This window comes from Poecilia reticulata, chromosome 16 (assembly GCF_904066995.2).
Source record: "Poecilia reticulata chromosome 16, P_reticulata-male-v2, whole genome shotgun sequence".
Classification (NCBI taxonomy): domain Eukaryota; kingdom Metazoa; phylum Chordata; class Actinopteri; order Cyprinodontiformes; family Poeciliidae; genus Poecilia; species Poecilia reticulata.
In genome coordinates, this window is record NC_088845.1 from 1,659,697 (window position 1) to 1,673,070 (window position 13,374).

The 13,374-nt window shown below is 46.9% G+C and overlaps 1 protein-coding gene across 1 annotated transcript in view; it reads left to right on the forward strand.

Moving 5' to 3' along the window:
• The window catches only part of gabbr1a (gamma-aminobutyric acid (GABA) B receptor, 1a), a 105,193-nt gene that overhangs the window by 25,103 nt on the left and 66,716 nt on the right, over positions 1–13,374 (forward strand). Inside the window, exon 7 of the mRNA XM_081597566.1 lies at positions 4,647–4,807. Coding sequence (XP_081453692.1) covers positions 4,647–4,807 — 161 coding nt within the window. The remainder of the gene's footprint in view (positions 1–4,646; positions 4,808–13,374) is intronic.

The window sequence follows — 13,374 nt, forward strand, 5'->3', positions numbered from 1 at the left end:
GCAGCACTCTGTAGCGGGTGCTGCAGCAGTCTGTAACGGGTTCTGCAGCAGTCTAACGGGTGCTGCAGCAGTCTAACGGGTGCTGCAGCAGTCTAACGGGTTCTGCAGCAGTCTAACGGGTGCTGCAGCAGTCTAACGGGTGCTGCAGCAGTCTAACGGGTTCTGCAGCAGTCTTTAACGGGTTCTGCAGCAGTCTTTAACGGGTTCTGCAGCAGTCTCTAACGGGTTCTGCAGCAGTCTCTAACGGGTTCTGCAGCAGTCTCTAACTGGTTCTGCAGCAGTCTAACGGGTTCTGCAGCAGTCTAACGGGTGCTGCAGCAGTCTAACGGGTGCTGCAGCAGTCTAACGGGTTCTGCAGCAGTCTTTAACGGGTTCTGCAGCAGTCTCTAACGGGTTCTGCAGCAGTCTCTAACGGTAGCGGGTGCTGCAGCAGTCTGTAACGGTGCTGCAACACTTTGTAGCGGGTGCTGCAGCAGTCTAACGGGTGCTGCAGCAGTCTGTAACGGTGCTGCAGCAGTCTGTAATGGTGCTGCAGCAGTCTGTAACAGCAACGGGTGCTGCAGCAGTCTGTAACGGTGCTGCAGCAGTCTGTAACGGCAATGGGTGCTGCAGCAGTCTGTAACGGTGCTGCAGCAGTCTGTAACGGTGCTGCAGCAGTCTGTAACGGTGCTGCAGCAGTCTGTAACGGTGCTGCAGCAGTCTGTAACGGCAACGGGTGCTGCAGCAGTCTGTAACGGTGCTGCAGCAGTCTGTAACGGCAATGGGTGCTGCAGCAGTCTGTAACGGTGCTGCAGCAGTCTGTAACGGTGCTGCAGCAGTCTGTAACGGTGCTGCAGCAGTCTGTAACGGTGCTGCAGCAGTCTGTAACGGTGCTGCAGCAGTCTGTAACGGTGCTGCAGCAGTCTGTAACGGTGCTGCAGCAGTCTGTAACGGTGCTGCAGCAGTCTGTAGTGGGTGCTGCAGCAGTCTGTAACGGTGCTGCAGCAGTCTGTAACGGTGCTGCAGCAGTCTGTAACGGTGCTGCAGCAGTCTGTAACGGTGCTGCAGCAGTCTGTAACGGTGCTGCAGCAGTCTGTAACGGTGCTGCAGCAGTCTGTAACGGTGCTGCAAACATCTGTAATAAAACCAGAAATGAATTTCTGGGTCTGTCAGCAGTCGGTTTGTGCAGACAGAAGCTGGAATGTGCAGAGAGACGGTTTCTCTGGTGACCTCTGACCCCTGAAGGCAGCAGGCTGATCGGGGCGCCCGGCCTGAACAGAACCACTTTATTAAAGCTGCAGTTTGTCTCCGCTGCACTGATCCAAATCAAAACCTGAATTCTCTGCAGTTTCGTCTCGTCAAAGACAAACTAGCTGCTAATTTTAGAGCAGAGCAGGAACCAAGCAGCTGTGACGGTCCAGATTTAAAGGGCCGGTTCGGAACCTGTTTATGGGTCAGGGATCCGGAGTGTGTGCCGGCCGGGAGCAGCTTGCTGTTCCCGCTGCTCATCAGCACCAGCCTGGCCTACATGTGAGCCGCGCCTGGCAGTCAGAGACGAGGGCAGACAAACCCCGCCGTGATGTGGAAGCGGTTTGTGAGGCGAGTCGGTGGAGCTGCTAACGGATCAGAGGCGCTCCGGGCTTCGTTCTGATTCCCGGCCCAGAAGCAGCGCCGACATTAACTCACTTTAATATGTCAGCAGCTTCAACACTGTAAAGATGATTCTGTGATTTTCAGTAAAATGCTCATGTTTCCACATTTAGAGTGAAAACAGTTGAATTTCCTGCGTTTCCTCCACCGGCGTCAAAACCGTCACGAAGGATCATTTGTTGCAGGGCTGTTGCATTATAGCTCATGTCATGCAGCCCTCCATCACTCTGCTTTTTGGTCAAGTGCAGCCTGGAGGAGTGTTTTGGCTCATAGTGCTGCTGAAAAAATAATGAGGTGCCATAAAGCTCCAAACGGGAAGCTGGTGCATGGCTGCGGGGCGTTGTGGATTCATGGCTCCAGATTCCCACTCGGCCGCTCCGCTCCGGCCGTCTTCCCGGGTCGCTCGGCCTCTCAGCCGGTGTCACACACACTCCTCCAGTTGTTCACACTGACGTTCATCTGCTGCCAACAGCCCAGAGAATCGTCCAATCAGCCTCCATCCAGTCGTTTATCATTTATTTTGATACATTTGTCAATTTTCATTTTCATTGTCACAGTAAAATCCAATTGATGCTCTTTAAAAAATTGCATATTGTTGGGATTTTTAGTTTTACTAATTTTTTTCCCACTGGTCAATAAAGAGCATCAAACATTTTTTAAATATAACTAAATGTCATTTACTGTGTGCAGGAAATCACACTTCTTTATGTAAATGAGGATTTTATAAATGTTTTTCAAGAGCAGTTTTTGTGTTTATAGCTGATTTTTATTCAGTCAGAGCATTAGTTACCTAAAAAACAAAAAATAGGTTTTATCGTCACTTTTATTGTTATCACGATAAAACTACAAAATATTGTGATAAAACTTTAAGTCCATGTCGCCCGGCCTGCCTGAAAGCTTCGGTCCACCCTCTTAATAATAATAATAATAATAATCTGAGCTTTAATCGGTTCTAAATGATTTTAATCTGACCTCAAAATGTGCAGAAACACCATCAGGTTACAGGTTTTAAATAAACATGAAGCTAAAAGGATAAATCTTTATTTCCTCTGGTGTCGGGACCTCCTGCTGATTTCTGTCTGAGCAAACAGGGAAACGATTTCTGCTGCTCACTGACCAGGAAACGGCGGAAAACCATTTCCAAAAATATACATAAAATATTCACCAGTAGTGAACCTGACACTAAATTCCTCAGAAAAATGACTGAAAACCTCCAAGCTCCACCAGACTCAGCCAGCAAGTTAGAGGTCATGAAATCAGTTTAAACCAACATGGCAGCTCAAATGAAGCCAGCAAACATCTGGAACATCGGAGGAGTGGAGATGTTTCAGCGCCATGTTGGGAGAAAACGCATCTGCCGTCATCCCAACAGAACCTAAAGCTGCTGCAACGGTCCAGTCAAAGTCCAGGTGTCTGACAGATTAAAACTAGTAGAGAAATTATGTTTATGATGGAGGCACTTTATGATGACACTGGGCTGAAAATGTTGGAATAACTTCATTTGATGTCGAATGATCCTTGAAAATAGAATCGTTTCTGTATTTAAAGTCCTGTCGGACATCTTTTAGCTGCGTTAGCATCGTGCTTTGGAATTAGCGCCGGGAGAAATGCGCCACATTTAACTTGAGAAGTTACATTTTCATCTGACATGAATTATGATTCCAGCTGAGGGAAGCAAACAGAGTTCAGTTGGAAATAAAACGATCTCTTGGCTCTAAATCCGTTTTTCTCAACAAAACGGAGATCATGAAGAGTCACGTGACTCCTGCTTGTTCTCTAAATAGTGAAATCAATGCTGTTACTATCGATAAATGTAATTTTTATGTGATGATATAAAAAAATATATTTGTTGTGAAGCAAAAAAGGTTTCTTCCTGTCAGTATTGACTGATTTATTTCTATTAACCAAACAGAGATAATGAACATTAAATGCTGCGTAAAAACAAAAACTAATGAATGAAGCTGAGCTGTTAGAAGAGATGAAACTAACATAAAAAACATAAAAACAATCCAGCAGAATAACAGGCCTCCTGCATTTTGATGGGAGGATTTCAGACATTTCATTAAAAGCTCAGGAAATGATGTGATAATCTATCACCTTTAAACAACCTGAAGTGAGTAATTCATCAGAGAAAGAGCCTCCCTCCCTCCCTCCCTGCCTCCCTCCCTCCCTCCCTCCTCCCGCTCCTCTTCCTCACTCCCCCTCTCCTCACTCTGCCAGCCGGTGCTGCAGTGGATCAGTCGCAGAGCTCCACCGCCTGCCTGCTGCCTGCTAACCCGTTTCATCTCCTGGAAAACGGCGGCGTTAAAAAAAACCCGGGGGGGAAATGTGTGTCTCTCCGCCGCTTCGCGCTCCATCTGTTTTCTCCATCTGCGGCCGCCGCTCCGCGCTCCTCTGACCCGACCCGACGTCCTCTGCGCGGACTCCAAACCCGCGTCCGAACCGCGCTTCGCTTCGCATCGTGGCATTTTTTTCATTCTGCGTAGAAAAAGAAAAAGTCGTGAGGAGGGAAAACGCGCTGCTCTATTTTCAACACAGATCGCGTTTTTCGTTTCTTTTCTTTTTCTTTTTTTAAGCGGAGTCTGAGGATGCGCGGAGTCGGAACCGTCCAGAGATGAGAACCAGAACCTGGGTTTGTTTTCAGCTCGACTCGTTCGGAGGCGAACAGGATGAACCGGGTCTGACTTTGTCTGGGAAACAGAACCATGTTCCCCCCAGCAGAGCCGTAAGCTGATCAGATCGTCCAGTCAAAGCGGCAGCCGCGCATCATTCCGCCAAACTCCGTCCTGCTCCGGACACGTGTTGACTCCCCCCAACCCCGGATCCGGCTCTGAAGCCTCCTAACCTGCGCCTGGCTCGCCCCCCGCTGCGGCTCGGCTCGGCTCGGTTCGGCTCACCTTGAACCATGCTGCTGGCGTCCCCATGCCCTCCCCGTGTGAGCCGCGCGTCCCGCGGACAAGCCGCGCTCCTCCGCTCCGCTCTCATCCTCCTTCTCCTCTGGCCTCGGCCGTCTGCAGGGAAGAAGAAGCTGTACATCGGAGCGCTGTTCCCCATGAGCGGCGGCTGGCCGGGCGGCCAGGCGTGTATGCCGTCCGCTCAGATGGCTCTGGACCTGGTGAACAACAGGAGCGACATCCTGCCGGACTACGAGCTGGAGCTGATCCACTACGACAGCATGGTGAGTGGATGTGCAGGAGAGCAGAGGAGGTGCGCTGCTCTTAAGTGGAGTGTGTTGTCACTGAGGGAGCAGCAGCCTGTTGGCTCTCTGCTCTCCTTCTGTCATGTTCTGACCCGCCGCCTCCTTTTGCACGTTTTTGTCCCGTTTTGCAGGAGTTGTTTGTGAGAGAGGCTCCCTGCTGGGTCCTACACGTTAAAAAGTCTGAAATGTTTCACCTGGTCCGGTCCGGTATGGAGGAAGCTTTCCAAAAATAAAACTATTCATTGAAGCAAAAATGACAAATTAATTTTTAGAGGGTTTTGTAATGGTTGGACAGATGGGAGCCAATAGTGAATCAATAATAGTTTTAAACAACCTTCTACTCTGTTGGTTCAAGTTCTTAATCACACAAACACTAAAATGAACCAGTTTGACATGTTAGCTTGTTTTTTAGCTCCACATTTTTCTCTTAAATAAAACAATCACTCATTTTTGACCTAAATATCTAAATATCTGATCTCAGAGTAAGAAAAATAAAAGCATGTTTATTTAAATCAACACATTTTGCAACCATTCAAAATTTGTTTCTGTCTTAAATTCATATTTACAAAAATGCATTTTTACCCAGTTCATCTGGATCTCAAATACAGATTCACTCTATTAATATTTGACTTATTACACTTTTACTGAGGCGCCATCTTGGTGGTGTCTGTGGTGGAAGTGGGTTGAAGCCAACCCGGCTCCCCGCAGCCGAGTTGGTGAGAATTATGAAGCGGTTCGTGTAGCGTTATGAGTCTCTAGTCGTAATGTGGAGCCGCTGGACTCATCTGCACATGCTCATCCTGCAGCTTCATGGAAAACGTCTAAACTTAAATCCGTTTCCAGCTTTGGGGAATAGCTTAACATTTGTATCTGTAAAAAATTAAAGGTGGTGCAAATATTGAGAGAAAGTGACACTGAAATGTGTCACAAATCCATTTATGAATGTTAAAATTTGTGTCTGGAAAATAATTGCATGTGAAGCTGGAGGAGCAGGAACCCTGGTGGCTCCTGAAAGGTCACAGTTCAGACGGTGAGCCCTGCTGCCGCCCCCTGCTGGGCCGGATCGCTGTAATTGAGCAAACCCACCTCCCGCTTGTTGCTCATCAATCATTAATCATGTTGGTATTTCAAAAATGTCACCATTATCGGCCCCTATAAAAGAAGTATCCGACCCCAGGTGGCGTTTCCCCCGAGGCGCCGATTCTCTCTGGGTTTGGACCTCGACGCTGCTCTTCCTGAAAGTTTGAGGCGTTTTGTGAGCAGCAGAATGAGAGCAGCTGCATTAAAAAGCAGCCTAATGCCCCCCCCCTCCCTCAGCCCCGCTCTGCCCAGGCTTGTTACCCATCATGCTGCGGGACAGATGCCTGGAGAGCTGCAGGCCGAGGCAGCAAACGGTTAACGGCGCCGGCACTGGTTAGAAATCCGCTACGAGCTTTTTTCTGATTGGTGCACGCAGCTCTGCATTGGAATCCTGTTAAACAGCAGAGCAGGGAGGGAGAGGAGTGTGTGTTGTGTGTGTGTGTGTGTGTGTGAAAGGGAGAGCGGGAGGGTTGGCATGGCAACACTCTCGAAGCGAACGGCGTTAACAAACAAGGCTCCGGCTCTGTGACAATATGTGTGCAAATTCATACAGTAGATGCTGGGAGGACGCGGCATCCTGTTCCACCTTGTTCTTTCCAATCAAATGCTAAACAGATGAAATGTGTGTGTGTGAGTGTGTGTGTGTGTGTGTGTGTCCTCTGATTAAATGTGCTGCTTCACATTGAGCTGCCATGAAAATAAAGACAAAGGTGGTGGAGATTTCCGGGGATTGGGGAACATGGCTGCTGCTCCGCCTGCGGCTGAAGGAATGAATCTGAAACACGGGAGAGATGCTGGTTCTAGTGGAAGCAGCTGATTCCCTGTTTAATCAACCCTTTAGGTTAATTAGCTCTCCACATATCCGTGTCTGTTGAATCCATGTCTACCTGGTTTCACGTTGAAGGGTTAAAAACTTTTCTTCCTCCGTTTTGTGTGTGTGGAAGACGCATTAGAGTCTGGCTTGTTTTTAGCAAACAGGAGTGAAGGAAAACACACCCACGCAGAGTATTTTGTGACCATTAAAGGCCGAGAGTGTGGAGCTTGTTCAACATCATCCAATATTCATGAAGCTCACGCTTAATCCCAGCCTGTCCTCTTAAATGGATGCAGATACCCTGTGGTAGCAGAGCGCCGCGTTTCTACGGTTATTCTGGTGACAGCGTCAGACTATTTACAGCCTTCTGTGATCCCAACACACACACACACACACACACACACACACGAGCTGCGTTCGCTCGCTCTCCACACAGGGCCGTTGCCATGGATATATCAAAGCGGAGACTGCAAACTTTGATCAATTATTAACAGTGATGATGAGTGAGACAGTGGAGATGCAGAGAGATGGAGGAACAAGGTGCTTCCTTCACGTCCGGCTCTTCGTTTAGTCGGCATCCGTGACACAGATCGCCTTGGGGCCCCGACCCCCCCCCGACCCCCCGGTCTCCTGGCCCCTGAAGCAGGACTCCTTCCTGTCTCCGTCTCGTCGTTTGATTGGATTGTGAGTTTAATTAGAAAAAGTTTCAGACTGTTGGGACGTAAACCAGAATCAACCATGAATTAAATGTCCAAGTTTGAAATCAGTGTGGATTTCCATGCTCATATAAATACAATGGCTGCTGCTCATGTTTGGGTAAAATCTCCATAGGAAGTTCTCACAGCCTTTAGCTTTCTGTGCAGTGCTGCTTGATTCTCATTTCCCTTCAGCTCTCCATGTGGGATTTCTCCCATTCAGCTGGAGTTGTGAACGGTGATGATGTTTCTGTTCTGTTTTTAAATTATAATCTGCCCATATAGTATTGTACTTTAGTAAATTCAGCAGAGGAAGTGAACAAAGTCACGCCTCCAAATGAGCGACAGGAATGTTTAAGACTGTTGGATGTTTCAGCTCTAATCCTCACAGGGTTCAGTCAGGCTGGTTTCCCATTAATGTCCAGTAAACTTCATAGCTTATTTTAATGGTGAAACTGGTGCATTATAAGCGTCACAGCCAAACTTTAACGATTGTTGAGGTTTGAATCGATGGGTCAGATTTTACCCAGAGTTCACTTCTCCAGGAAACGGTCATCTCTGAACAGCTGAGAGTCCAAACCTTCTGGGACAAGAGGATGATTTTCACCAGGACGATTTTCATCAGGATGGTTTTCACCTGGCTGATTTTCACCAGGATGGTTTTCACCAGGCTGATTTTCACCAGGATGATTTTCACCAGGCTGATTTTCACCAGGACGATTTTCACCAGGATGATTTTCACCAGGCTGATTTTCACCAGGATGATTTTCACCAGGATGATTTTCACCAGGATGATTTTCACCAGGATGATTTTCACCAGGATGATTTTCACCAGGATGATTTTCACCAGGCTGATTTTCACCAGGATGATTTTCACCAGGATGATTTTCACCAGGATGATTTTCACCAGGATGATTTTCACCAGGCTGATTTTCACCAGGATGATTTTCACCAGGATGATTTTCACCAGGATGATTTTCACCAGGATGATTTTCACCAGGCTGATTTTCACCAGGCTGATTTTCACCAGGATGATTTTCACCAGGCTGATTTTCACCAGGACGATTTTCACCAGGATGATTTTCACCAGGCTGATTTTCACCAGGATGGTTTTCACCAGGATGGTTTTCACCAGGATGATTTTCACCAGGATGATTTTCACCAGGATGATTTTCACCAGGATGGTTTTCACCAGGCTGATTTTCACCAGGCTGATTTTCACCAGGATGGTTTTCACCAGGCTGATTTTCACCAGGACGATTTTCACCAGGATGATTTTCACCAGGCTGATTTTCACCAGGATGGTTTTCACCAGGATGGTTTTCACCAGGATGATTTTCACCAGGACGATTTTCACCAGGATGATTTTCACCAGGATGATTTTCACCAGGCTGATTTTCACCAGGATGGTTTTCACCAGGATGATTTTCACCAGGATGATTTTCACCAGGATGATTTTCACCAGGATGATTTTCACCAGGATGGTTTTCACCAGGATGATTTTCACCAGGATGATTTTCACCAGGACGATTTTCTTCAGGCTGATTTTCACCAGGATGCTTTTCACCAGGATGATTTTCACCAGGATGGTTTTCACCAGGCTGATTTTCACCAGGATGGTTTTCACCAGGACGGTTTTCACCAGGATGCTTTTCACCAGGATGCTTTTCACCAGGATGCTTTTCACCAGGATGATTTTCACCAGGCACGTCTGAGACGATCCTGGCTGAGCTCTTTAATGAACCAGAGCAGTTTATTTAAACTGGTTTCTATGGGGCAGGATATTCGCCTCAGCACTGAACAGAGATGAGGTTGGAGGTTTGGGAAGGTTTTCCAGAACCAGTGATCCTGGTCCTGCTGGAAAACCCGGCAGGATCATAGACTTATGGCTTTCTGACTCTAGAAAGCTGCAGTAGGTCAAAGCGGTGTGACGGTTCCACCCTGGATGGATGAAAAGACGCGGCTGCTCTGCTGTGGTCGGATCGGCTCCTCATTGGCTGCATCAGGCTGCATAAACACGGACGGCATCAGGTGCTGCCGGCGGCCCGGCTGGGCTGGAAGTGGAACCGATGAAGACCCCCGGGAGCCGCGTGAGGACGGAGCGGCGAGCCGCTTCAGGCTCCGCGCCGCCGTTAATCCTCAGGGAGGCGCCGCTACCTCAGGCCACGTTTATTAAAAATACTTCAGATGAATCCATATTTTAACATCCCGCTGGAGAAAAAAGGAAAATCCAACATTTGATTCAAAAACATTAAGAAATAATTGATTATTAATTTTGGCCAAATCGATGCCGGGACAATTATCAGCAGCCCTGCAGTTCAGGTTCAGTTCCTCCAATCAGCTCACGCCACAGGTTTCCTGTTGCAGTGAATACCACCTGCAGGGGGCGCTACAGAGCTTCTTTAGCTTTAATATGCTACAAACATCCATTTTCTTGACATCCTTGTCCCTCAGTGGGGTCAGGAGGTGCTGCTGCCTCTCCAGCTAACGTTCCGGGCGAGAGGCGGGGTCACCTGGACAGGTCGCCAGTCTGTCGCAGGGCATATGCTACAAACAAAATATTGAAAATTAAAATTTCCAGGAGCATAAGGAGACATAAAGCTAGCAGAGGGAGTGAAGCTCTGACTGCAGCTGCGGTCCGAACCGCCGGATTCTCCAGTCGGCTTCGTTTTCATCACAGCTAAAAGCAGGACGGCGCTTCTCAATGTCGACATGCAGTTACTGATGGTTGTTGTGCATCTTTTTCTGCCACACTTTTTCCTTCCACTTAACTTTCCACTAATATGCTGGATACAAGCACTGGGCCGTCCTCTCTGTGGTTCTGCAGGTCGTAACATGTTTAAAAGGTTTTGCTGGTCTGGTGAAATGTGTTTCATCACCTTCAGCAGGAAGTTGTTCAGGTTCTGATCATATTCTGATGTTTTGAGGCTCAGCTGGACCGGACTTGAACATTCCCGACCTGATTATCCCAGATTCTGTGTCTGTCCGGGTTTCTGTCCGGTTGGAGGCGTTTATCGGATCAGCAGGGCCCGGTGGGGGGGTCATGTGCCAGGCGTGACCTTCACCTTTGACCTTGGGCCGTCTCCTCAGTGCGTCCCGTTGTGTAGTCGCTGTATTTGAGCGTTTGTTTTTGACGTGATGACTGAGGCGTTTTAAAGCCTTTTATGGAGAAATGCGCTCGCTGCTTATTGGGTTTACCACCCAGTAAAATGCTTCTTCTGACTAATGTGAGTCATTATGTTTTCCCTGCAAACATTCAGCTGTAATGACCCTTTTTTTGAAATTGGAGCTCTGCAGCCGAGCGTGTTGCTCCGGCTCCATGTAAATAGTCTGCAGTTAATGTGTTTTTTACGCAGGAAAATTGTCTTGACTAAACATGTAGAGGGCTAATGGCTGTTTGTCTTGGTTTGGATGTTTTAATAACCTCTACAGGACCAGAAGCTGCACTTCTTGATTAAATTCTCATTTCTACATGTTATAATCAGCGAGTCATTTGGAATGCTGATTAAAACAAGCTGCTATTAAAACCTGTAATCTGCTATGGTGGTGATGGATTGATGAAATAATTTGAAGGTAATTGGCGCGGGCGCTGAAGTGCTGCTCATCAGAGTGAAGTTAAGACTCTGAAACAGCAGAAAACTAACAAGCTCGTCCTCGGCGTGCAGCCGGCCCGCACAACACAAACAACCTCGGGGAATCGGAGTGTTTAGAAACTCCGAGTCGATCTGCATGAACACGATGCTTCCGAGGAACCGAACCGTGTGCCGGGCCGGGCCGGGCTGCAGGCGCGCTTCCCGCTGCTTTCACTTAGAAAAGTTGGAAGAGGAGACAGGAGAAAATCAGTGGAATCAGCTGCGGCGCTGATTGACTGAGAGAAGCTCTCCGCTCCGACGTTACATCAACATCCTTATTAATATTAATGCTTTTATCCGAGTGATTAAAATCAGCTCAGCCCGCGATTAAATATAGACTCAGAAGTTTCACAACTGAACTAATCAGTTAAAGGACTCAGATTGTGAGGATTGGTGAGAAGTGATGCGGCTTTAAAAGTGTCTCTTCCTGCCATCTGCTGCTCATCAAGAGGAAACTTTCCCTGCTAATTGCTAAGCTACAACAGAGATGCCTCACCTCCCACCCAGACGTTTTTACAGTCGGGTCCTGAAACTCGGCTCGGACCTTCCAGCCCTCACTCTGAAACCCGAACAGAACCGCTGCAGATGTGGAGACCTGCAGCAGAGAGCTGAGCTAAGTTTGCTCCAAATAGAGAAATGAACTCATTTAAACATCAAACTAAACCAACCTGTGAATATTTAACCTCCTCTTTAAACTGTTAAAATGGAGGAAAAGGAAGCGACAGATCTGACGTTCAGACATCAGTTCAGTTTATTCATGTAGCTCCAACTTACAACAAATGTCACTTTGGAAAAAAAGGAAGTGTTTATAATCCAGTCACACACTAAATGATTCTAGTTATCAATCAGTTTATTAAAATTAAAAACGTTTTCTGTCCATCGGCCTGCAGCTTTCACTCCTCCTGCTGAGAACGTAACGTAACTTTACAGTAATGCCTCACATCCAGCAAGCATGTGGTGACAGTGGAGAGGAAAAACTCCCGTTTAACAGGAAGAAACCTCCAGCAGAAGCAGAACCTGCTCCATCAGATCATCCAGGATGACACAGTGGATCTAAATGATGATGCTAAATGGAATGAGCGTGTCACACGAGTAAACGTTTGAATTAACCACCGATGATTTCCTGACTCACCCGCGTTCCCCTGAACATGTGCAGCGTCTTCCATCCGGCGCGTTTCATGTGCAGCTGCAGGCGGATGGTGAAGGCAGCAGCTTTGTTTCAGCATATTTACTCTGAGATCAGATTATCAGGGTTCAGTCGCAGCCTCCTCACAGAGGGATCACTTTCACTTTAAGGGAAAAATGAAAAGCTTTGTTGAACTCAAATGAAAAACTTCCAGCGAAAAGATGAGAAATTTGAACGAGAATGTTTTCAGACGGGCCGACATGTTGGCCGCACGCAGGTTCCTGGAGTCAGAATGCAGAGCAGCTGCTGCAGAAAGCCCAGCTGAGCCCAGGCAGATGTTTGGAGCATGAAGTGGTTTTATTAATGCTGCACATCAGAACATCTGTCCAACATGGTTGAATCTTCCAGATAAAGAACTTTTCTGTCCGATTAGGAGGAAACCTCTTCCTCTATCATCACTTCCTTACGGGGTCTGTTTCTGGATCCATCTTTAAAAAACACGGCGTCTCATTTCACCGCTATGCAGATGACTCTCACATTTACCTGAAACTGAAACGTAAATCTGCGACTCCTCTGAGGGATGTTGAGACGAGGATGGATTTATCTTTTCTTAATCTGAGCGAACAGAAAGCGGTTCTATGATCCCAGATCTGGTTCTGCTGTCGTCGCCTTCTGTCAACATTTTCTCTAAACTTTCTCTTTTCCTGCTTCATTTTCTTAAATGCTGCCATGCCTTTGTTTACAATGTAATACATGTAATTTTTATAGCGTATTTCAAAGACGCACAAAAATACAAAATCATCAACAATTACATTTTACCAAGTGCCATCATTAGGCATCAAAATGTTGATTAATGTTTCATTTATTATGTTTCAAAAGCAGCTCTGAACAGATTAGTCTGGATTTAAAGGAACTCAGTGTTTCAGCTGTTTTGCAGTTTTCTGGAAATTAGTTCCAGATTTTTTTGGTGCATTTATGTTTCGTTTGATTCATTTAGATGTTCAGGACTTGAACTGTTTTAAATGGGCTATATTATTAAATGTAGCTTATTTAAAACAAAACTTTTTTAATGCAAGACATCCAACATTTTGTTCTGGAGGTGAGAACTGTAGCTTTCTATCTGATGACTGAAACAAAATGATGTGATTTGCTCTTCAGTGAAACGCGCGCTGCCTTGAAGCAGAGAAATGATTTTTCAT